Source organism: Equus quagga, chromosome 11, assembly GCF_021613505.1.
Source record: "Equus quagga isolate Etosha38 chromosome 11, UCLA_HA_Equagga_1.0, whole genome shotgun sequence".
Lineage (NCBI taxonomy): Eukaryota > Metazoa > Chordata > Mammalia > Perissodactyla > Equidae > Equus > Equus quagga.
In genome coordinates, this window is record NC_060277.1 from 53,058,027 (window position 1) to 53,084,152 (window position 26,126).

A 26,126-nucleotide genomic window follows, 5' to 3' on the forward strand; every position below is an offset into this window, starting at 1 on the left:
CCCAAGGCAGGACAAAGCAAGCACTACAACACGAGTTCCACGACATTTGTTCATCTAACTTACCACTTTATACCATACTGGGCCTGAAACATAGTAGGCACTCAGTGAATACTGATGAATCAGTAACTGCAAAAGAGACAAGGAGCCACACCAGAGGAACAGGAGGGAGCAACGAAGGAATTCTGAACGTGGGATCTGAGAAAGCTTAGAAGCTGGCCGTTGAGGGAAAGGTAGGAGCCTAACAAAGAAGGAAGACGAGGGTGCTCCTGGTAGGAATGAACGAGACGAGCACCGCGCAGAAGCACCGAAGTCCTCGGGCATGCGCACAGCCTGCTCTGAGGACTGAGGAGCAGTATGCGGAAAGAGCAGCGATACCAGGAGGTGGAAGGCGGAGATGATTGGATAAAGGAGCTCATACTGAGCGCGTACCCTGTGCCCCACACGGTTTTAAGTGCTGCGCACGCAGGAAGTTATTTGATAGCACAGAAACCCTGTAGGGAGGCATTATTATTCCCCATTTCACAGGGGAGGAAGCTCAGGCACAGAGAAGCCAGGGACGTCTAAATTAGGGAGCTAGTGAGTCAGGGAGCCGGTGCCCTGCGTATCACTGGTACTATTAAAACATTTTGAATAGTTGTGTGACCTATGATTTGTGTTGCTACTACATTTTTCTTTCACAAATAATGAACATATTCAAGTTAAATTTAGACAGTGAGCACCACGCATATTAGCTGTTCCTCATCTGTATTTAGAAGTTCTGAATATTCAAATATATTAAATTCCATTTTCCTCTTTTACTCGTTCAGTGATATGACTATTGCCTAAAACTACTGGTTTAAGGGTGTTGTCCTGGTGTTTAATCTGCTATATACAATAGTACAATGGCATTTGTTTTTGTCCAAATTCATAATATATTTAATTAAACTTTGCTGATATTCTTGTACTATGGGAAAGATGTGGGGTTTTTTGTTTTTTCTGAAATCATTTTGCCCTTCTCTTGTCTTCGTAAGTTTGCACTTCATCCAGAGACAGTTGCTGATGGCAGCCAATTCATCATCACACAGGTTATACTCATGTTTTGTCATCATCTTGGAGAAACAGTTTCTGCTTCAAAAAATTTTCCAATCTTCTAATAAATATGCTCCCTTTTTACAGCACGTCTTCCAACTATCAATTCATTCTTGTTCAACCTTTACCTACTCTTTCCAAATACTTCTATAAACTAAAAATATCAAACTCATGAAAATGCATCCAAAGACTCTTTCAAAGTTCAGTTCAGTATCAACGTTATAATTTGTGCAGCGCTGAGCACAGCATCTAATGTGATCTAATTGCTTTGCCCAAGAGCGCCTTCATTAGCTCTAGTAAGTGTTAGTTCCCTTTCCCTCAGTAAAATGTCTAACAGTCCATGTTTCAATTTTTTTAAACTTTTGGTTTATTTTAGTTAAAATCCTTGGAAAAGATACATATTTTGTCAGTGTGGCCTGGCCTACAAATATCCTTGGACCCAAGTAACTCTAAGCCCTGTTCTCAGAGACCTTGCCCACCTCTTCCCTAGTGATGACTTGGAGCAGAGGCACAGGGAAGATTCTGATCTCTGCCCAGGTGACAGTATCATCACAGCGGTCCTCGTGCTTGGTGTAGGTAATCTAGAGGGACACAGGCTGACATGTCTGATGCTGAGGTGTAAAGGGAACCAGAGAAAGGTGGAAGATGTTTAGCCTCCTATAGAGAAGTGCCTGAAGTAGGGAAGATACGAGGAACTGTTTATGAAAGTATCTGTAACTTGGTCTTTGATATACAGAGGGCAGAAATAAGACTAATGTGTGGAAGCTACTGGAAGGTAATTTTCAGGTCAAAGGGAAGATTATTTAAGTAGAGATATTCAAAAATGGAACAAGCTGCTTCCTAGAGGAGGGAGGCAGCCATTTGCAGAATGTTTGCCTTGGGTCTCCTCCAGCAGGGAGATAGTAAAAACTGGGTGCTCGCGTAATTTATTTTCTGAACAGACACATTCAAGAATGAAAGGATAGCAGCCACCAGCCAGAATATCCCCAGCAAGCCGAGCCTCCTGTCGCCTGACTCACCCTCGTTGTCGACCACCAGCTGTGTGGACTTGACATGTGAGGCAGAAGGAAAGGCTGACCCGAGTGGAGAAAGGGAACAGGTCAGGGCTCAGGGGAACACTGGGAAACAGGGCAAATCTGTGACCTTCTCACCTCCTTTCTATTCCCACCCTGACAGGAAAAAGTCCAAAGACCCAGATCAGGCAGGATCTTTGTGAGTGAGCCTGGATATGAGCTGGATATGAGCTGGATATATTAAGATCCAGGAGAATCCAAGTGGGAAAAATTCCAGGATAGGGGCATTGTTCCCAGAGCCAGGGTGGAAGAAATACTATTCCCAAACCAAGTTATTCAGAGAGTTCTACCAGAGCATAACATAAAAACGTAAGAACAAGACCCACCCCAAAGGACAGAGATGGGGGTGACAAAGCGGAGAACAGGACCAGCCATTAGCAGGACCTCCTCACATTGTGGGCAGGCACTGCAGGAAGAACGAGAAGTGCAAGGTGCATGAGCACGGGTTCCCCAAGTACAGCCAGTGCTCCCCACACCACACGGGCCTGGAATTATCCAATGACATACATTTTCTTCCATTCTTAGTGACAACTGAAATGTAATTACAAAAACTTTACTACAACATGCCACATTGTAATCTAAGAGTGTTTGAAAGAGTTATTAAGAATTAAAATTCCTAAACTAAAATCCCCATGTTACTAACTGCAGTGGGCACTCCTGGCTGCATGCTCAGCTCCCATCCCCCTCTTGCACTTTGCCTTAGCGCTAAAGGGGCACCTTCTGCTTTGCCATGCAGCCAACCTGACTCAGGGAGAACTGGCCCCGCCTCCACAGTTAGAATGCGCCACTCAGGGTAAGCACAGTCCCCTGCCCCGTGATCGCTCAGCTCAGGTCAACAGCACTGGCACCTCCCCTGGCAATTGGTATTGGTCCAGGTACGTGGCATCAGTCAGCCATACTTTAGAGAAAGCCTATTTTTCAACATGAACAAGGACAAGCACTTTTCATTCAGTGGGAGCTGGCCTATGGGTAAAGTCACCAGGTGAGGGGGCTGAGCAAAGAGTTCAGGAGAATGGCAGAAACGCAAGAGCCGAGGCTCCCTTTTCACCAGGCTTTCCTCATCTTTAGCCTTCTTTTCTATGTGATAATAACTTCCTTATCGTTTAAGCCAGTTCGAGGTGGGTTCTCTTGACTTTTCAGCTGAAAGTATCCTTACAGAGCCATAAAACAGTGGTTCCCAAACCTGTCTGCACATCGGAATCACCTGGAGACCTTCAAAAGCTGCTGATGCCTGTGTTCCACTCAGAGATTATGATTTATTGGTCTGGTGTGTGGCTAGGTGAGCAAATTAATCTCTCAGCTCCCTTCCTTTCTGGAGATTCCTAAAAATTTATCACTGCCCAAAACCAACAGAATGCTCTGAGACTCCTCAAAGTGACAGAGAGTATGTGTTCCCATTAGGACTCTGTCCACCCTCCATGATGAAGGAGGGACTTTTATGCTTTGCAGCAAGATTTGAGTTGCTCTGCAGCTCCCCTGCTTGGATTTCTGCTGGATTCCTTTGTCTGTACTGTAATTCAGAAGATATGAGTTTGAGAGCCTTCTTTAGTAAAATGGGAATATAAATCTCTGTAGACCACATGCATATGGTCTCAAGGGACCACAGTGAGTGGTCCTAACTGTTCATCAGTAATTCCTTTCTTAAAAGGTAGAATGGATAAAAGGAAAGAGATGGGGTGGGTGAGGAGAAACAGAGGCCTGATCACACTGTCAACATCCTCTGCCACCTCTAAGCCTCAGTACCCTATGGCGTGGTAAACTGAGAAAAAGTGTCTGTTTCATCTATGTAATAGAGCTTTTGTGAGAATGGTATGAGATAATATATATGACAAAAAATTCAATCTAAAAAAGTGCTCCATGAATGTAAGTTATTACAATGAGAGGTCTAGAGATTTAAAAATGAAGTCTAGACCTAACGCTAACAGACAGAGCAGTGCCAACACAATGAACTGGCTTGGGGAGCTAAATCCTCTGCCAGTCTTCTCTCCTTGCTCTCCCCTTCATCCTTCCTCTCACCACCCCCCATAAAATATCAAGCTTGCTCTGAAAACGCAACTCTAAGTCATGTCCTTACCCCAACTCACTTTTAACCAGATTGCCACCCTCTGAGCCTCACCCATATGGAAATCCTAGGGCAGCCATTAACTGGCAGGAGGTGGTTTTGCCACATTTTTCCCTAGGTTTTTAGAATCGCTGCACTTCCTCACCAAGAGTACACACCTCTGGAGACCACAACGCTGTATCTTTCCACACTCGAACTATAATGTCTGTCAGAAGAGGCATCTCTGAGAGGTTTGAGTACTAAGTAAGGAGTGAGTTTTAGAGAGATGTGTGGGGATTGGTTTCAATATTTGGCAGTTTGTAAAGGCAAGATGACTTGAGACGTTGGCTTTTTTTAAAAAAATACACTTGATCAGCTCATTATACAATTCCCTTATTTCTGAAAATGCCTTGTCATTGGAAAATTAAATCTGGCAGTTGCACCAAAGTGGAACTTTCATAAACTAGAGGGTGACAATTTTTAGTTTATTCCATTCATTTGTCATATGTGTCACGTACGTCACATAAATATATATATTTACCAGGAAATCAATCTTTCTTTTACAGATCTCTCCACTAAAATTTACTATTCTGAAACTAAAGACATAGACAATGCCCCAAGAGTTGAAACAACTGAGAGTACTGCAAAAATGTACAAAGTGTCAAGCATGAGACAAATATTCGATCTGGCAAAGCACCGAACAAAAAGATCCACATTTTTCCCGGCTGGGGTTAAAGTCTGTCCGCAGGAATCCATGAAACAGATTTTAGCCAGTCTTCAAGCTTATTATAGATTGAGAGGTAAGGAAAGAGGTGACACCTGGTTAGCCTTCAGTTCTTCTCATCCCTTCTCTTTCACCCATCCATAGGTTGTCTTCAGCCCAAAACTTCCAGAGTCTCTCATCTAGTCACAAGACTGATAAAATCATTCATTAAAAATTATTTCAAATAATGTCCTAACAATAATTAGGACATTTAATAAGTCACCAGAAAGGCTTGGCATCTGGGTTTTACCTCTTTGTTTTATTTTTGCCAAAGCCCGATGTTGAATTTTAATGTTGTTGTCAGGAAGTAAGAATCACAGGATGATTGCAACGTCAGGAATCTGAGCAAGTTGATTTATGACTTAAGATTCCATTTTTCAAAAGCAACATTACAATCCAGATCCTCTCTCCCTTCTTGATAAGTTTAAGTTGTTTATTGCTGATCCAGCAGAAACTTCTGAAGCTTGGAAATTTGGAGGGACATCCCAGCGCAGAGGAGTCACAAATTAACAGTGTTTACCGAGACGTAATGCAGGGGTGTTAATGGGATGTACAGCACAATATCTGTGATCCCAGCAGAGCTACAGTGCAATTTTTACCCAAGGCAGCATCACAGGATTTCTGGAATCATTACGGAGTTCGATCACCCCACAGCCATCAGTGGCTGTCCTCATCATTCACTTAGCACAGATGAAAAAATTCCCATGGCTGCTTCTTCAAACAAAAAGAGAGAATCTTTTGTAGCTGCTATTAAATTCTCCAGGTAGGTCCAAATAATGCACAGTATCTTGCCTAGCTGAAGCCTAAACTCGATTCGTCCTACACGTGAGAGTTGAGGAGGTTTACCGATTTCCACCTTCATCGCATTAGATGTTTGCTCTCGTTTCGAAAAGCACAACCACCCTCCTCTATTTCAAGCCCATTGACTAAAGCAAGCTGGTTCAGTTCTCACCTGTGATGCGTGGTACATTTTGACAACTGAGAACCCATTTCATGATACTAACACCTTACAGAGTTCTTCAGTATTTCCATCTTAAGATGTACAAGAGTTGAATTAATCTGGGGAGGTCTTACCAGGCTTTGGAGGCATAAGTAACTAAGTCTCAAAAATATCAAGCCTTATGTTCCTCATATGTCTCATTTTACATAGAAGTGAAGAGATATTGCTTTCTGGCAGAAGCCACACCCACAGAGAAGTGACAAGTACTGGATCACTGTGAGAAAGAGGACTCTAATTATAGAAAATCAAGTGACTACATTAACATTCTGAGGTCCTAGCACAGCACCCCTGCATAGCAGCTTCTCGGTAATGGCTTGTTGACGGATACAGGACGCAAAGAGACCATTGAGAATGCAAGGGAAAGACAGTAACGTGTAAATTATTCATTTTGAATGTGCCTACACTTTGATCAGATAATGACGCTGGTGTATTCCATGTTATTTGTTCACAGATGGAAGGATAAATATATAATGTATCCATCACATTGAATATGAACACAACTATTATTAACTATTTTCATGTAACTTCTAATTCTTTATGATGTCCACAAATAGGATTCATCGCAGATATTTGTAGAATAGACTATTCATTCCTGCAACCAAATTTTTACCTCTGAATTTTATTCTTGGCTCTTTATTCTTGATTAGGTTTGCCTCTTTCATTCTTGCTTCCCTGGATGAAACAAACCTCTGTTTTTCTCCCCACAGCAATGACAGTTCGTTATATTTAAGACCGCCCCTGGGTGATATGAAATTTTACTATTGATCAGCATAGATTTCTTAAGTCTAACAAATTGGTTCACAAAGAAACAAGAAATAAGCCTCAGCTACAAAGCAGTGCTCCTTTGACAGAGTAACCCACTTGTTCTGTTTGCTGCTTTTACAAAATTATCTGTTGACATCTTTTAAAGTTAGGAGTGAAAGCTTCCAAATTCTTCAAAGCAAAGGAAATATTGAGCTATTTCTTTTCCCAGGGCTTAAAGCCACACAAGTGAAAATGTTTTGAGCTTCGTGGTAGAATCACAAGTATACTCATCCCATAGTACAGATGCAAGAGAGGCAAATTTGCTTCTGGTTGTCTCCTGGGCGGGACCCTGCACTCCTTCCCAGGCAAACACCTCCCTTCAAACCCTCCAGCCCTCCCCACCTCTCTCTGTCTCTCTCTTTCTCCCTCCCCTCCTCTATCTCTCTTTCTCTCTCTCCCTCCCTTCCTCTGTCTCTCTCCTCTCTCTCTTGCCCCGAATCCCAATACCAAAAGCTAGATCTTTCTTTACGTTAATGTGTGACTTAGAGAAAGTTAAAGATGGAGTGAATCCTAGCTCTTGCTACTCCGAGTGTTGTCCACAGACCAGCAGCATCACCATCACCTGGAGACTTGTTAGAAATGCAGATGCTCAGATCCCACACCAGACCTACTTTCAGAATCTACATTTTAATAAGATCCCCAGGTAATCTTTTTGTATCTTAAAGTGCTAGAAGCGCTGGTCTAGAGAACATCTAGCAACAACCTCATTGTACAGTTAGGAAAAGTGAGGTGACATGCTCAGTCAGGGCCACCATTGGTGGCAGAGCAGGGTTAGAACCCGGCATCCTGACTCCCACTCCCGTGTGTTATCTGTCCACCTAACGTGTGCCCAACCCCATGGAGGGCATCTTCATGTACCATTGGTCTAACCTAATCCTTCCAAATGTGAATAATGCTTCTGGGCCTTGCCTGGCCTCCAGGACGTGTTTTCCCTGGGGTTCTTCCTACACTGTCACACAGCCTAGCGTATGACATTCAGCAGAAAGGCTGAGGCTCTGTGGTCAGATTTCAGGCATTGGCCAGCAAGTGCAGGAAGACTGGGAAGGCAAGGCTCTGGATTTCTCTAGAATCCCTGTGTCAGTTCCTCCCGGCAGATTCAGAGAAGGGTGGCGCAGAACAGGTAAATCAAGGGGTTAGAAAAATCCAACTTTCAGAAGTTTTCAGACACCTCCAGCCCCGAGATCCTTTGACGCCTCAATTTTCAAGGGTTCTTTTGAAGCTCCCAGGTAAGGATAGGGGACTGTCCCCGAGGTCGTGGGCCCGTGCTCCTGTTCTCCCAGTCACAGAAGGATCCTGTGCCTCCTGTTTTTGGTTAGCTTCCAGGAGGCCAGAAAAAATGACATCAGAGGAGCCACCAAAAAACCTGCCCCTCAAAAAGAGTCTAAACAGAATCTACTGGTCCCTGTTTCATTCTTAACATGTTGATCCTTACAAACTACAATGCCCCAGGGAGATCATACTTCAAGCAGCTTCAGCCATTTGTGCTTCAGGAAGAAAGTTCTCTCAGAGCCTTTGTAAAGAGAAGGTTTTAATGGGGATGGGGTGTTCTGTGTCCCTGAGTTGGGAGAAAGGGCCGCCAGGAAAGGAGCAGAGCTAGGAAGAGGCAGGCACCAAAAACAAGCCGTCAGATGGATTGAGATAAAAGGACGACTTAATCTGAGACCAAAAGCAACACACTCCAGGGCGTGTCTAAGTGTTAAACAGAAGGATTATCGCATTTTGTTCTCCCCGATGCTTCGCACATGGATATTGTCAGTGAAAGTCGCCAACACTAACCCCTCAAAGGCAACGCTAGTTGATCTTATGTGTTGTTATGTCTCTGGCACCTAATGGTTTTGAACTAAACTAGCAGGTCCACTGGGGAAAGATAGAAGCACAAAATAGCATCCCCACAGCAGGTGTGGAATATGTAGCCAAGAAGGACAGCAAGGGCAGCCCGTGTGCTCAGACTGGCCACACAACTCTTAGGATTTGGACAAATCTAAACACCAGAGTGTTGTTTCCTTCTCACCTGCCGTGCAGACTCTTGACTAGGGATGAAGAGCGGAAGACTGACTGTGATGATGGGTTCGGGGAAGGAAGTAAACCTCTCTGCTCCTTGCCTGCCAGGGGAGAGGGCGTGTTCACAGAAGGGGGTTCTCCAGGGAGAGGCTGCTCCTTCGCTCTCCAAGTGGGCTGGCCCCTGTGTTTCCCCAAATGAGGGAAACTCCATGGCAGATTTGAGGTGTGGGGACTGCACCCACTGCTGGCTATGTGGGTTCTGGTCAGGTGGCTGCTGGTAAATGACCTGAGCTTCTGTTGGTCTGGAGTCTTCTTTGCCTCTTAAAATAGAAAGCTAAGAAGACTCCAGACAGAATCAGTGGGGAGCTAGGGAGGATAAAGCACAGGAGCAAGAGTCTCCAAGCTCGTCTCCTCTCCCCTTGTTCCTCACCCCACCCCCACCTCTCTCAGCACGGCCATCAGAGTTTCTACAAAGTTCAGTGATGTCAGCTTCTGCCCCAGAGCCTCCAATTGCTCTCCATTCCTCTAGAGGTAAAACCAACATATTATAATTCCTTATAACAAAAGCCAGCTCATCTTTTTTCCTCGCTTTACCCCCTAAAATAATTGTTAAACTATGTACCCCCTTGTATGCTTTTCATTTGGCATCTGAAGTTTTTCATCATAAATTTAATTAATTCAATAGGATGTAACTTTTGGTGAGTTGTATATATTGATATTGAAAATAAAATAAGAATTAGAGCCTTCATATGTATCCAGTGGAATCTACCACAGCCCCTCAGTACTTACATCAAACACTCTCAACAAACATGTGAAGGAACTCTCCTTAACGGGAGGAAACGTCGCTCGGCTTTCTCTCCACACGCCCACGTTTCCATTCCACCTCCCACTTCAGAGTCTTAATGTAATTTATTTTATGCTTCAAAGTCTGTTATCGATTACTTTCAAATACTTCTCAGTAACAAAAATATGTATATAAATTGAAATTATATTTTTATTTATTTCCTGTTACTGTAGGTTTTATGTGTACAAAGAAATTTCTTCCAGATTCACTTGCATGTATAGTTATTTTTAATATGTAATTGATTAAAACAGATATTATAAATTTGACAAAAATTTTAAGTAAGTTTTTATTGACAGATGGATACATGATCAGATACAGGTTTTGTGGGCGCTAATAGTTATAAATCTAAAATTGGGAGCAAGGCTTGGAAGGGGCCAGTTTAAAGGAAGGGCCTGTGGCTTAAGCTTCATCCACTTCTGCCTCTGGACAAGTGGGTTGCTTTGATTTTGCTCCTCTATTAATTTATGTGCCTTTACTTATTATTTAAATTGTGTATTGCTAAAAGGAGACAGAATTTAGCATCAATTGTATCCCTATTCTTTTACTTAGTGTCACTCAAACGCTGAGAAGATTTGTTACATAGCCAGTAGATGGGAACAGATGGAGTTTTGTTATAGCAATATCCTACTTTTTAAGTTCCTTTGGCATTATGTGCCAACAATCCCATCATGACCTGTCATCATTATTTTTAATGATCTATCAGCTGTCAACTCCATTAAGACTCCTAATTTGTTGAAAGCAAAGAATCGGAAGCCATCCTAGTTGCAAAAATGTGTGCTGCCCTCGACTAAGTTCACTCCCTTTCTTAACCTCAACACTATTGTTTCCAATGGTCCCTTTCTGTGGCGACCTCGCGGCACTGTGTGCCGTAAGATAGGGGTGGATGAAGGGGGAAGGGGGGTGACCAAAGGGAACATGAAGAAGGAAAGGTGTGTCCTTGGGCAGCCTGACTTTAAGAAAGCGTGATAGGAAAGCTGAGACCTAGAAATTGACTCTCTTTCAACCTGTCTGCATGCCTGTCTATCCCTTGGAAAGTCGCACAGCGAGGGGCCTGTGCCGAGTGCGAAGACTACTGGGCACCAGGCCCCACACAACCTGTGTCCCCCTCACCACATCTTTCTGGCTTCAACTTCCTACTCTCAACCTTGCTCTGGCCACCTGACCTCCTTGCTGTTCCTTCAATTTCTCTGGCATTCTCCAAGCTTGGGAGCTTTTCCCAAATGGCTCAAAAGTCACATTTATAATGAGTCCTTCCTCCACCACCCTGTTTTAAATTGTAGTCTTACATACACACACTCATATTCCCTAACTTCCTTCTTTTATTTTTCTCCATAGCACAGATAGGTTCTCAATAAATATTTGTTAAATAAATTAATTTCTGTGGGCTATAAACTAGTGTGTTGACTTAAGCCATGAAAGAGCTTTCCATGTTATAATATTGTGCTTTGGGTGGGGAAAGGGGATCTTCTTAAGATCTTCTTTTCAACCCCTAATGACGCTGCATTGCAGTGTGTCAGGAGGCAGTATGGGAAGCGTATCGGATCTTTCTGGACCGCATCCCGGACACAGGGGAATACCAAGACTGGGTCAGCATCTGCCAGCAGGAGACCTTCTGCCTCTTTGACATTGGGAAAAATTTCAGCAGCTCCCAGGAGCACCTGGATCTCCTTCAGCAGGTGAGCCCAGACACTGGAGGACAGGCACCCTGCGCAAAGAGCTCCCGCCTCCAGCCCCTGTCCCTTGTGATCTGGTTTCCACAGCATAAGGGTTAGTTGAAGAAATGTTGGAGACATCTGATAAAGCCAGAAGGGATTTTATTCTTGCAAAATAACCTTGTACAGGCAATGAAGTGAAGTTAAAGGGAAAAGGGAATGAAAATAGACTGTAGCTCTTCAGTTGGCATTATCTCCTGGTAAACTACTTTTTATCTTTCTGCAGAGAATAAAACAGAGAAATTTCCCTGAGAGGTAAGTACCCAAAATAGAGAGCTGCATGCTCTTGACTTTTGAAAGATCATATAATGGAGTAAAAACTGAGCTATTGGGTCTTTATGATATTATGTTATTCACTGTGATCTGTGCGCGTTATTCTGACTGAAAATTTATGCATATATTGTGCTGAAGATAAATGAGTATATAAGGCAATATATATAAGGGGAATAGATAGACCTTATGGACTAAGATTGACATTTGCACTATATTTGCAGATAAAATGAATTCATTATGATGTGATAAGTATCTAATGTATGTTTTCACTCATAAGATATAGAACAATTGAAATAGTTTGATTATTAGAATTTAAGATAAACTGTTAATTACATCTGAAAAATATTTAATACAATTGGGAAGCAACCTGAACTCTCATTTGGTATTCTGTAAAGTGTTAGTATTTCTCAGACTAAATTACTGAAGCTCTGAGCTATACCCTCAACAAGAACTGAATATCAAATAAGGAAATCAAAATGCAAAAAAAAAAAAAAAAAACGAAAGAAAAACTACATTGGAGAAAGTGATTAACGAGGAGAGATGTTGTCGCCAAATTCTAAGCTCACAAATTACATACATTTTATAATATTTAGGAATCTAAATCTGAAGATAATAACACAACAAAGAGAGACATAAATTTGCCTGTATGAATTACTGACAGTTCTTCATGCTGCCTTTCACGTTTGTTCCTTCATTTCTATTCCTTTGCCAACAACCTGGTCCTGGGCCTTATTAATTTACACAATGAAAAATGTTAAACCTGGTCTCCTCAACAGGTTTCCCTGCCTTTAACCTCTTCCCTCCTGAACTTGCATAGCTGCTGCTGCATCAGCAAGTCTGAAATACTCCTTTTCTTACACCAAGCCCTGTTCAGTGGCTTTCAAAAGATTCCCACCTCTTCCTCTTGCCCTTCTGAAGACCTCTCCTGCCCTCCCCACCTGCTCTGTGTGCAGAAGGCTGAGCGGGAAGGACTGAATCACTGGCATCTCTTTCCCTCTGACTTCTGGGTAGGGCCAGCCAATGGGGAGCAGGGGATCAGACGAGGGAGGAGAATGAGGTAAGGGAATTTATCACCTCCCCTTACCCCTAAACTGCGAAGTCTTTGAGGACTGTTGACATCCTTCCACTTCCCCGAAGCTCCTGTCAGGCAGCCCTGTCCACAGAGCCTTCTCTGTCTGTGTTGGTGGTGGCGGCACAATCCTCTCGCCCCTCCTGCACTAGGCGTGGCTTTAGCACCCCACTGTTGCCAGCCCTGGGGTACTGCACTCACCATGTGATTGCTCTCATACTCTTCCACAACTTAGTAAGTAATCCCTTCATTAAACTTTGTTCAAATTACCCCACTATGAGTAAACCATCTGTTTCCTGCCAGGACCTTTACTGAGGCAGAGGCCAAACTAATTGATCAAGGCCTTTCACCGTCTGACCTTTCTAACTCTGCCTCCCACTACTCATGATCCCAGTGCTGCCACCTTGCCACTTCCTCACTGCCACAGACCGCCCCTACTCACCCTGCTCTGACCCCCGGCCTCTCCCACTTGCCTGCAAGAACCTGCCCTCTCCACCCCACTTATCCACACCCTCCTCTCCTTTCAAGCTCCAAGTAGAGTGCCCCTCCCATGATGTCCGAACAGATTCTGTGAGCCTGCAGCCATCCCTCCTACTTTGTACTCTATTTGGCACTTACATTTTCATTTGACACTTGCTTGCTTTACCCTATTTCCCTGTGAGAATGTAAACTCGTCAAGGGCAGGAACCGTTTTCTATTTCTCCGTAGAATTGAGCAAAGTCCTCATATATTTTGTTAATTGATATGTCTATGGAGCCACTCTTTGGCAAATTTTAAAAAGTTATCACCAGAAGGAATAACGTGACTCAGGAACATCCTAGTACTAGGCTGTTAACTTGGTTCACAGGACACAGACATACTCACTCTTCTGATTTAAATATGGGATGATACTCTTCTATTTTCACAAAAAGAAAAAAGGAAGAAAAGCAGAGGCCATCCATAAGAAAAAATTCAACAGAATGTGCCAAGACCATAGAGAAACATTAGAAATTACAGGAAACAATTACCCAAGACAGAAAGAGAAAGAAGTGGAATCATCCCATCCACTCCCACACCCACCAGCATCGCTGGAGAGAATGAAGTAGTGAGAGACAGACATTCGACATTAGCTATTACCAAGTTGTTAAAAAAAAAAAAAAAAAAACCTTCTGTTTTACTTCAAACCTTTCCAAGAAGACAAAACAGAAAAATTTCTCACCTGGCTAGTCCATAAATCTGCCAGTCTCAAATGACTTTAAAACAAAAGCCAGTGGAAGAACCCAGTGGCCTAGCATCCCAAATTACAGCCCCTCGGTAACAGTCTAGATTGCCGGTGCGGTGGAGGATCTCACCTAATGGCAAAGGGCAAGGAAATAGCATCTGCCACAGGGTCCTGCACAAAGTGGGCCGTTGGCTTGTAATTGATGCAGTTGCCAGCATTTGCACCACTACTCTTCTTGGTTATTTTTTTTTTACAGCAAAGTAAAACAAGGATACCAAATTTATAATAGGAGGAAAGAGACTTTACTATAACCAAAGACCCGTAAAGTGAAAAAAAAAGGAAGAAAATTGTCTAAATTACAAATGCTCTAATGTTTGATATAATGAGGGTTTACTAAATATAATTTCCATAAAAACTATTCATTAAGCACTGTTGACACAAGTAACCAATAATCAACCTATAGATTAAAAATGAGGTGAGTTTATTTATGAGCCAGTCTGAGGACTACAGCCAAGAAGCGCAATCTCCACCAGGGAGGAGAGCACTCGGGAGAAGCATGTTTCAGTACAGTTGGTACTTTTCAGAACAAAGAACATACATTAAACACACCCAGGATACATATTCATCAAAGAGTCAAAGACATACTCAGTTGCAAATTAGTAGGTCAACATGACCCTGATGACAAGGGAAGGGAACTTATCTCCAGGAGCACTGGTACTGACCTGGTGTTGTAGGAGGGGAATATGCTTTCTTATCTTCAAAGAGTGAAAGCACTTTTACTTTGAGATAAAGTTTGATGCATTCTTTACACTAATGGTTAGAGCAGACGGACAACGTGCGTTTGATAGGGCATAAGTTAGACTTTAGTTCAGGCCAGAATAGCTACCCCAAATACCTTCACATGTGAAAATATCTAGTCAGCACATAGCATAATACCTGCATAAACAAAGAAGAATACCTAATTCCAAATTCCACTGTACAGTCTGAATTTATATTTAGCCTGTGGGCACCAATATGGTCTTCCATGTTTACGACAGACACCCGTTCTGATTAGTCAGAGTCCACGCCAGGCTGATTGACAATATGTTGTATATTACCCCTCTTAGCACTTTGGCAGAATTGGGGTAGTAGGAATATGAAGATAGTCCCTTTGGCTATGGCCAATCTGGATGACTCTACAATAATAGAGCACCTAGCCATTCCCTTTGGTCCTCCCATCATCATGAGCCACAGAAAACTGGATCAAATATATTGGTCAACTATGACTATTTTGTACTAACACAGACACAATCTTTTGGAACCTAATAGCTTATAGTAACAACTCTTTCAGTGAGCTTCAAAAGACACAATTAATGCTACTCCTTTGTAACTAAAGCTTACTAGAATTGGCCAACATTCCATGCAGACAGCTATATAACCATAACCTTGGATCTGCCTTTAGATGTCTTCCACACTGCCACTGCATGGCTCTGCGAACCTTCCCACAACTCTCTAGCTGGTTACTATTTTAGGCAATGTTTGTGTTCAGAATAGGGATTTAATACACCTGCATTATTCAGAGACATATCTCTCTCCCATTACTGAAACCACAAGAGTTGCTTTTTTTTTTTAATTGAGGTAACACTGGTTTATCACATTATATAAATTTCAGGTCTACGTCATTATATTTTGGTTTCTGTGTAGACTACATCATGTTCACCACCAAAGACTGATTACCAACCATCTCCATACACATATGCCCAGTCACCTCTTTCACCCTCCTCCGTCCCATCTTCCCCCCTGTAACCACCAATCTAATCTCTGTATTTACATATTTGTTTGTCGTCGTCCTATTTATGAGTGAGATCAGACAGTATTTGACTTTCTCCATCTGACTTATTTCACTTAGCATAATACCCTCAAGATCCATCCATATTGTCACAAAAGGCCAGATTTCATCGTTTCTTATGGCTGAGTAGTATTCCATTGTGTATATGTACCACATCTTCTATATCCATTCGTCCCTGTTGGGCACCTAGGTTGCTTCCAAGTCTTGGCTATTGTGAATAATGCTGCGATGAACAAAGGGGTGCAGCTATCTTTATGCTTTCATGTTTTCATGTTCTTTGGATAAATACCCAGCAGCGGAATAACTGGATCATATGGTACTTCCATTCTTAATTTTTTGAGGAATCTCCATACTGTTTTCCACAGTGACTGCAAGAGTCTGCCCACCCACCAGCAGTGTATGAGACTTCCCTTTTCTCTCCATCCTCACCAACAATTGTTATTTTTTGTTAATTATAACCATTCTGCTGGGTGTAAGGTGATATCACATTGTAGCTTTGATTTGCATTTCCCTAAGAATTAGTGATGTTGAGCATCTTTTCATGTGCCTGTTGGCTATCTGTATGTCTTCTTTGGAAACAGACCTTTTGCCCATTTTTTGATTTGGTTGTTTGTTTTGTTCTTCTTGAGATGCATGAGTTCTTTATATATTTTGCATATTAACTGCTCATCAGATTTTTAGGTTGTCTTTTCGTTTTGTTCAGTTTCCTTTGCTGTTCAGAAGCTTTTTAGTTTCATGTAGTCAAATTTGTTTATTTTTTCTTTTATTTCCCTTGCCCAGTCAGACATGGTATTTGAAAATATGCTGCTAAGACCACTGTTGAAGAGTGTACTGCCTATGTTTTCTTCTAGAATTTTTATGGTTTCAGGTCCTACATTCAAGTCTTTAATACATTTTGAGTTAATTTTTGTGCATGGTATCAGATAATGGTCTGCTTTCATTCTTTTGCATGTGGCTGTCCAGTTTTCCCAACACCATTTATTGAAGAGACTCTCCTTTTCTCCATTGTATGTTCTTGGCTACCTTGTCAAAAAATTAGCTGTCCATAGATGTGTGGGTTTATTTCTGGGATCTCGAATCTGTTCCATTGATCTGTGTGTCTGTTTTTGTGCCAGTACCATGCTGTTTTGATTACCATAGCTTTGTAGTATATTTTGAAATCAGCGAGTGTGATACCTCCAGCTTTGTTCTCTTTCCTTAGGATTGTTTTGGCTATTCAGGGTCTTTTGTAGTTTCATATAACTTTTAGGATTCTTTGTTCTATTTCTGTGAAAAATGCCATTGGAACTTTGATAGGGATTGCACTGAATCTGTAGATTGCTTTAGGAAGTATGGATATTTTAACTATGTTTTAATTCTTCCAATCCAAGAGCAAAGAGTATCTTTCCATTTCTTTGTGTCTTCTTCAATTTCTTTCAACAACGTTCTATAGTTTTCAGTGGGCAGGTCTTTCACCTCTTTGGTTAAGTTTATTCTTAGGTATTTTATTCTTTTTGTTGCAGTTGTAAATGGGATTGAATTTGGGTTTTTTGGTTGAGTAAGATTAGCCCTGAGCTAACGTCTGTGCCCATCTTCCTCTATTTTATATGTGGGATGCCCGCCACAGCATGGCTTGATAGGCAGTGTGTAGGTCCATGCCTGGGATCCGAATCTGTGAACCCTGGGCCACCAAAGTGGAGCATGTGAACTTAACCACTATGCCACCAGGCTGGCCCTGAGATTGTATTCTTAATTTCTCTCTCTGCTGCTCTGTTGTTAGTGTATAGAAACACAACTGATTTTTGTATGTTAGTTTTGTACCCAGTAACTGTACTGTATTCATTTATTATTTGTAAAAGTTTTTTGGTGGATTCTTGAGGGTTTTCCATGTATAAAATCATGTGATCTGAAAATAGTGACAGTGTCACTTCTTCTTTTCCAACATGAATCCCTTTTATTTCTTTTTCTTGCCTGATTGCTCTGACTAGGACTTCAAATACTATGCTAAATAAGAGTGGTGAAAGTGGGCATCCTTGTCTGTTTCCTGTTGTTAAAGGGATAGCTTTCAGTTTTTCTCCATTGAGTATGAAATTAGCTGTGGGTTTCTCCTATATGGCCTTTACCAGGTTGAGGTACTTTCTTTCTATACCCACTTTATTCAGAGTTTTTATCATAAATGGACACCATATCCTGTCAAATGCTTTCTCTGCATCTATTGAGATGATCATGGGATTTTTATTCTTCATTTTGTTAATGTGGTGTATCACATTGATTGATTGGTGGAAGTTGAACCATCCCTGCATCCCTGGAATAAATCCCGCTTGATCATCGTGTGTGATCTATGTAATGTATTGTTGTACTTGATTTGCTAGCATTTTGTTGAGGATTTTGATTGACATTCATCAGTGATATTGGCCTGTAATTTTCTCTTTTTTGTGTTGTCCTTGTCTCGTTTTGGTATCAGGGTAATATTGGCCTTGTAGAATGAGTTAGGAAACTGCCCCTCCTCTTCAATTTCCTGAATTTGACAAGGCTAGGTATTAAGTCTTCTTTGAATTTTTGGTAGAATTCACTAGGAAAGCCAACTGGTCCTGGACTTTTAATTTTGGGGAGATTTTTTATTATTGTTTGATCTCCTGCCTGGTGATTAGTCTATTCAAATTCTCTGTTTCTTCTTGATTCAGTTTTGGAAGGTTGTATGATTCTAAGAATTTATCCATTTCTTCTAGATTATCCAATTTGTTAGTATACAGCTTTGCGTAGTATTCTCTTATAATCTTTCGTATTTTTGAGGTATCTTTTGTAATTTCTCCTCTTCTGTTTCTGATTTTATTTATCTGAGCCTTCTCTATCTTTTTCTTGGTGAGTCTAGCTAAAGGTTTATCTATTTGGTTTATCTTTTCAAAGAACCAGTTCTTAGTTTCATTGATTTTTTTCTATTGCTTTTTTAGTCTCTATTTCATTTACTTCAACCCTGATTTTCATTATTTCCTTTCTTCTACTGATTCAGGGCTTTATTTCTTCTTCTTTTTCTAGTTTCTTTAGGTGCACTGTTAGATTATTTGAGATTTTTCTCTTTTTCTTCCAGTTATTTTATTGGGGTCACAATGGTTTATAACATCGTGTAATTTCAGGTTTAAATTATTTAGTGTATGAGGGGTCCCTTTTATTTGAGATTTTTCTTCTTTGTTGAGGTAGGCCTGTATTGCTATAAACTTCCCTCTTAGTACTGCTTTTGCTGTGTCCCATAAATTTTGGCATATTTTCATTTTCATTTGTCTCTAGGTATTTTTTCATTTCTCCTTTGATTTCTTTGTTGACCCAATAGTTGTTCAGTAGAATTTTGTTTAATCTCCACAAATTTGTGGTTTTTCCAGTTTTCTTCCTATAGTTGATTTCTAGTTTCATAGCATTGTGGTCAGAATAGATGTTTGGTATTATTTCAATCTTTGGAAATTTATTGAGACTTGTTTTGTGGCCTAATATGTGATCAATCATGGAGAATGTTCCATGTGCATTTGAAAAGAATGTGTATTCTGTGGGTTTTGAATGGAATGTTCTGTATATGTCTACTAAGTCCATCTGATCTAATGTGTCATTAAGGCTAACGTTTCTTTATTGGTCTTCTGTTTGGATGACCTATCCATTGTTGTAATTGGAGTGTTAAAGTCCTCTACTATTATTATGTTACCATCTATTTCTCCTCTTATGTCTTTTAATAATTGCTTTATATATTTAAGTGTTCCTATATTTGGTGCATAGATATTTACAAGTGTTATATCTTCATGTTAGATTGTTCCCTATTTCATTGTGCAGTGCCCTTCTTTGTCTCTCCTTACAATTTTTCTTTTAAAGTCTATTTTGTCTGATATAAGTATTGCTACCCCTGCTTTCTTTCATTGCCATTTGCATAGACTATCTTTTTCCACCCCTTCACTTTCAGTTTGTAAGTGTCTTTAGGTCTGAAGTGTGTCTCTTATATGCAGCATATGTATGGATCTTGTTTTTTTACCCAATCAGCCACCTTATGCCTTTTGATTGGAGCTGTTAGTCCATTGACATTTAAAGTAGCTATTGATAAGAATATACTTATTGCCATTTGGTTACTTTCTTCTGGGTGTTTTAGTAGTTCTTCTCTGTTCCTTTCTTCTTCTCTTGCTCTCTTCCTTTGTGGCTTGATGGCTTTCTTTAGTATTATGTTTGGGTTCCTTTCACTTTTTTGTGTGTGCATTTATTATAGATTTCTGGTTTATGATTACCATGAGGTTCATATCTAATAATCTCTGTAAATAGCAATCTATATTGTTGATGATCTCTTACATTTGACTGCTTGCTAAAAGCTCTACTCTTACTCCCCTCCTCCCACATTTTGTTTTTGATATCATATTTAAGCTCTTTTTTGTGTGTATCCACTAACCTATCTTGGAAATAGATAACTTTAGTACTTTTGTCTTTTGACTTTCATAGGTGGTTGTTCTGTTACCTTTACTGTATATTTGTCTTTACCGGTGATTTTACTTTATTTTTTCTTGATAATTTTCTTATTCCTATTCATGGTCTTCTTTTCCACTTAAATTAGTCCCTTTAACATTTCATGTAAGGCTGGTTTATTGATGATAAACTCTTTTAGTTTTTGCTCGTCTGCAAAACTCTTTATCTCTCCTTCCATTCTCAATGATAACCATACTCAGTAGAGTATTCTCGGCTGTAGGTTTTTTCCTTTCAGCACTTTAAATATATCTTGCCACTCTCCTTTATCCTGTAAGGTTTCTGCTGAGAGGTCAGCTGATAGCCTTATGGGGTTTCCTTTGTGTGTCACTTGTTGCCTTTCTCTTGCAGCTTTTAGAATTCTCTCTTTGTCTTTAGTTCTTGACATTATTGTTTTTGAGGAAGATTAGCCCTGAGCTAACTACTGTCAATCCTCCTCTTTTTGCTGAGGAAGACTGGCCCTGAGCTAACATCCATGCCCATCTTCCTCTACTTTATACATGGGACACCTACCACAGCCTGGCTTTTGCCAAGCAGTGCCACATCCGCACCCCGTATCCGAACCAGCAAACCCCAGGCCACCAAGAAGCAGAACGTGCAAACTTAACTGCTATGCCACCTGGCTGGCCCCAGTTCTTGACATTTTAATTATAATGTGTCTTATTACAGGCTGCTTTGGGTTGATCTTGTTTGGTGCTCTCTTTGCTTCCCGTACCTGCATGTCTGTTTCCTAACTTAGGTTAGGAAAGTTTTTCAGTTCTTATTTGTTTAAATAGAGTCTCTTTTGTCTCTCTCTTCTCCTTCTGGGACACCTATAATACAGTTGTTAGTGTGCTTGATGTTGTCCCAGGGGTCCCTTAGACTATCCTCATTCTTTTTAATTCTTTTTTCTTTTTTCTGTTCAGCTTGGATGATTTCCTCTACTCTTTCATCCAGCCCACTGATCTGTTCTTCGGCATCATCTGCTTTGCTATTGGTTCCATCTAGTGAATTTTTCATTTCCATTATTGTATTTTTCAGTTCTAATTAGTTCTTTTTTATATTTTCCAATTCTTTGTTGAAGTTCTCACTGTATTCATCTATTCTTCTCCCAAGATCAGTGAGCATCCTTATGACTATTAGTGTGAACTCTTTATCAGGTAGGTTGATTATCTCTGTTTCATTTTGTTCTTTTTCTGAGGATTTGTCCTGTCCCCTTATTTGAAACATATTCTTTTGTCTCCTCATTTTGCCTATTTCTCTGCACTTTTATCTGTGTTTTAGGTAGATCAGCTAAGTCTTTCAATCTTGGAGAAGTGGTCTCATGTAACATATGCCTTATGAGGCCCACAGTGGGCTTCCCTCTTGTCACCAGTTCCAAATGTTCCAGGAGTGCCCCCTGTGTGGGCTACCCAAGTCTGTTTGTTGTGGTGGGGTTGCTCTTACTGTAGGTGCCTGGGGAGGTTAGGCTGTCCCCCTGGACAGCTGGTTATAAGGCTCAGCTGTGTACAGCTGCTATGGTCCCTTCAGTCACTTTATTGGGTTGAGGGAGCCCCAGCACAGTTGGCTGCAAGGTCTAATAGAACATTCCTACTGCAGTTTTTCTGTTAAGTGAATAAGACCCTAGCATGACTGGTTGCTAGACTCAGGGGCTCACAATTGCTGTAGGCCTCTGGCCTGCAAGGCTGTTGTCAGCTCTCTCAGTTGTACAGCTTGGTGGGGCCAGCCCCAGGCATGGCAGCACATAATTGTTTTAGGCATTGGAAGGTGGGGCAGATCCCCTATATGGCTGTTTAAAGGAGCCCAGGTCTGCTGCAGCTGACAAGCCCCACCCCCACAGGCCCACACACCCTGTCCATGCAGTCCTGCCCTGTGTGTACACCTCACCCCACTGAAGCAGACCCACTTGCCCTGCTGCAGAGGTCACACACACCCCACCTATGCAGGTCCACAGGTTGCCCAAGGGGTTGCTTGTGGGTAGGGCCCATCCCTAGGGCAGGCTGTCTGCCCTGGTTCAACTGGATTAAATCTGTGCTCTAGTGGGTTGGGCAAACCCCTGTGCTAACAGGCCAGGGGAAGAGCTCCAATGGCATCTGCCAATTTCTGTGTCAGCATACCTGTACTAGGTCACAATAATGTCTGCTGCCAATGTCTCAGTCCCTTGGGAGGTGGTCCCAGCCACCTCCTGCCTCCCTGAGATATGCCTAGAGCCTATAAAGTGAGTCTCTTTTTACCAAAAGACTGTGTACCTTTCTTTCTGGTGATTTTGTGTTGCTTTCCTAAACAGGTGAATTTGTGCATGGGCCCTTTAAGAGCAGGCTTTTCTTTCTCTTATGTTCAATAGCTTTTCTGGGTTTATTCCCCACTGTTGTTAACAGCCAGCCAAGCCAGATATTATGACACTTGCTTCAGTTGTGCAGAGTTCAAAAGCTGCTTATTGTGGCTTTGCTCTCCCACTCAGATCCTCCACTCCTCCAGGGAAGGCTTCATACCTTAGGATTGCTCCTGGCCATGAAGCACTGCAGCTAGAATGTGGCTTTGTTCTCTCCAGGAAGGAATTTCTGCCTCTTCCACCCTCAGTCAGCTGCGTCCCTTGTTGTGGGGGTTCTTTTTATCCAGTTTCCAGTCCTCTTTCAGGGGTAATTGTTCCAAGAGTAGTTGTAAATCTGTTGTGCCTGAGGGAGAAGGTGAGTTCAGAGCACTCCTACACCTCCATTTTCCAAGCAGTCCCAAGAGTTAGTTTGTCAGATAAAATTAATGACTCTCTGGATTTGCAGGTTTGAGGGTCTGAGATTTTAGTAAGAATATTTCAGTCCTAGATCATGTCATTGATTTTCTTTGATGTTAAGGACACGGTGTAAGCACAAGGGCTTACAAAGACCAGCTTTGCCTCCTGTGGAAATACTCCCCAGGACCACGCAAAACCAAGATGCTTATGGAAAATCCTGGAGTCAAACAGAACGATTTGGGGAATTGTTTGAATTTTCACCTGATGAAAATATATTTGACAGTTACTTCAGCTATGAAAAATCAGGCAGATCCAATTTTAAAGTATACCTTTTCTTTAACTTTTAAGTCCACTGAGTATAGGAAATTTAAATGCATTTCCTCTGTTGTCATCAAGCTCTCTTTCACCACCTCTTCTTTTTTTCCTATTGTGCTGATAGAAAAGGTGAAATATCCCCAGAGGAGACAGTAGGAATGCCTGGAGACACTCTTCCTTTTTCTACAGGTAAGGTTACATGTCCTCATTTTGTCTGCTTCTGAACCTTAATTCAAATCATCTTGAAGACGTGGTACTTCAAAAGCAATCCTTAATTGAAGTTGAAAAATTTATAATGTACATTTTCAAAACTAACTTGTATTTCTAACTCTATAAAATAATTTAAATTCATTGTATAAAACTTGGAAAATCTAGAAGAGAATAAGGTAAAACCAAATCACTCCAAATTATCCTACAATTTGGAGGCAATCGTTACCAGTATTTTCAAACAAACAAATTCAAGAAAAATATCTGTGTATGCATCCATTCTATAGTCACCAGAAGAAAAATTAATGAGATCTCACAACCAGAACTCTTTAACTGTAATACCGTTATAGTTAACTGTATGTAGGAGATACATATTTAACCCTTTAACATATCTAGGAGAGCACCAAAATTTGGTCTAGGAAGAAAGAATGATGAGTTCAACTGGGACTAACAGTGTGAGTTATATTTTTCTCAAGAACATATTTATGTGATCTTTAAAAAAAAAGGAGTTCAGAATGCACCTAACATCTGGAAATTCCATAATGATGGAAAAAGTACTTGATATTTTGACCTTGCTCTAATGTAACCTCCTCCAGTCTCATTTTTGTGCCTGTAATTTTTTTAATTTCCACAGATGTTGCCAGCATCTCCCTCGGGCCCTTGCCTCTCTCTCCTGATGAGACACTCCTCAACGTCACCCAGATGCCTATAGTAAGACATTCTGAGAGCCAGTCTAGCCCTTCACATGCCTGCTTTTGTTTTATTAGTGAAACAGGAAAAGAGAATGGACAAACCAGCCATCCAATGTTATTAGGGCTACATTTTTATCACTCTGATTAAGAGTCAGTGACTTTGTTTTAGTTAGCATCCTCACTTCTTCCTAGAGACTAAGGGGGAAAATAAATTGAAAACAAGGACAAAGTGAGAGGAATTGCAAGAAGCAGTACCTCGCAGAACCTTCTAGACAGCAGGTGCTCACCAACATTAGAATGAATGCATCTATCAATCAACCCATCAAGTTCTTTCTCCACTGAAGTGTGATCTCATGCTGACAACAAGGGTAGAAGTTTCGTTCTCAGTCATGTCCAGGATGAATAGTTCAGATAAATATCAAAATGATCAAAATCTTGTGTGTCAAATGGGGAAAAATAGAAAGTGTTCACAAGCAAAGAGGAGCACTGGCCACAGCTCTCTTTGAGTGAAAAGGCATGCAGGATGAGGGGATTGTCACAGAATTTAATGTTGGTTATCAAAAGGGGGGGGGCATTTGTAACCCCCCAAGAAAGCTTTGATCCTAGACACTCAGTCCCAAAGCAGGGAAACGCCATCCTGGTTCCTCCTGAGTGTCAGGACTGTGGCAGCACCCAGTGAGCAGCAGGCTCAGAAGGGGGCAGAAGCATAGGGGTAGCAAATCAGAACCTGCACATCTCGTCCAGGCTGCCACTGCGGACTCCCCATGTCTGGGCGACTTCTCCAGCTCTTTCCCTTCCTGTGATCCTCTCCCCAAGGCACAGGTCAAAGCTGGACAGTGAGGACAGGAGGGTCAGTCTCACCAGCTTCCCAGAAAAATTCAGATATGAGAAGCCTGCTGGCCATCTTCTCTGGCCTTTACATCAGATGGCTGCAGATTTGGTGGAACTATTGCTGTAAACAAAGAATATAAAGGTTTTATTTTTCTCAAAAATACTATTCCATCAACAGTGAAAAGTGCTGTTGGAAGAAATTGAGATTAAACATATTCACTGTAAAATTTCTAGGACAATTCCAGTTTTCCTTCCCTGTTTTCTCACGTTACCTGTGTGCCATATTCTTCAAATCTAATATAGGTCCCTCCTTCTGGACTAAATATCCTCTAAATATTTCATTTCGCATTCATTACATCCTCCTGTTAAGATTCTTTTTAAAACCTGCACCTATCACTTACTCTTCATTCAGAAAACATTTTACTAAAATCCACTGATGTACCAGGCATTGGGTTAACACCAAAGATCCTAAGATGAACAAGACACTGTTCTGTCTTCAAGAAACTTATAATGCAAATAAGTACAACAAAACAGTCCAAGTGCTATGATTGAAGATGGCAGATGTATAGACTGGGACAAAATGATAGGCCAGGACAGTTTGCAAAGGTTTTGACCCCAGTCATTTGTATTCACTGAGAGTTTTGTGCCTAAATGGCCTCATGTTTTTTACTTCGGAAGATTTGATGAAGTGTGAGAATCATGCTGGATTCAATGAGATTAGCATATGAAAAGCAGACTCTAGGTGAGTATATCATAGGTACTGAATGAGCAATTCAGACAATCAGCAATTTGCTGCTACAGGAGTTTAGAGGAGGAAAAGATTTCTACCCTAGATGGTCAGAGGAGATAGTCTTTTAAACGACCCACAGGATGTTGGTAAGAAGTAAAAAAGTGGAGGTATGTGTTTGCTGGAGGTGGGCATGGGGAGCAGCGAGGAGAGTCTCCAGTCAGGAGACGAGCATAAAAATGTGGTGTCTCAGCAAGAGTGGACAGAGCCATTTGGTGGTCAGGGCAGGGAGAAGAGAGAGAGACTAAAATTGTTCAAGCAGATTGGTATCAGATTGTGGAGAGCCTTGAAGGTCAAGAAAAAGAGTCTGGGTTTTGTCTCCTAGATAGTGAGGCATCCATGAGGATGCTGGGTGAGAGGCATGGAAAATGAGTGCAGCAGCTGAGGGTAAGTTAGGAGACTTCTTGGTAATACAGCTAAGGAATTTATTTAAATGTCTCATG

General features: G+C 41.4%; 1 protein-coding gene across 1 annotated transcript in view; it reads left to right on the top strand.

Moving 5' to 3' along the window:
• IMPG1 (interphotoreceptor matrix proteoglycan 1) overlaps positions 1–26,126 on the top strand; it is a 119,408-nt gene that overhangs the window by 25,038 nt on the left and 68,244 nt on the right. The window contains 5 exon segments of the mRNA XM_046676263.1: positions 4,749–4,982; positions 11,104–11,270; positions 11,533–11,561; positions 23,291–23,355; positions 24,008–24,084. Coding sequence (XP_046532219.1) covers positions 4,749–4,982; positions 11,104–11,270; positions 11,533–11,561; positions 23,291–23,355; positions 24,008–24,084 — 572 coding nt within the window.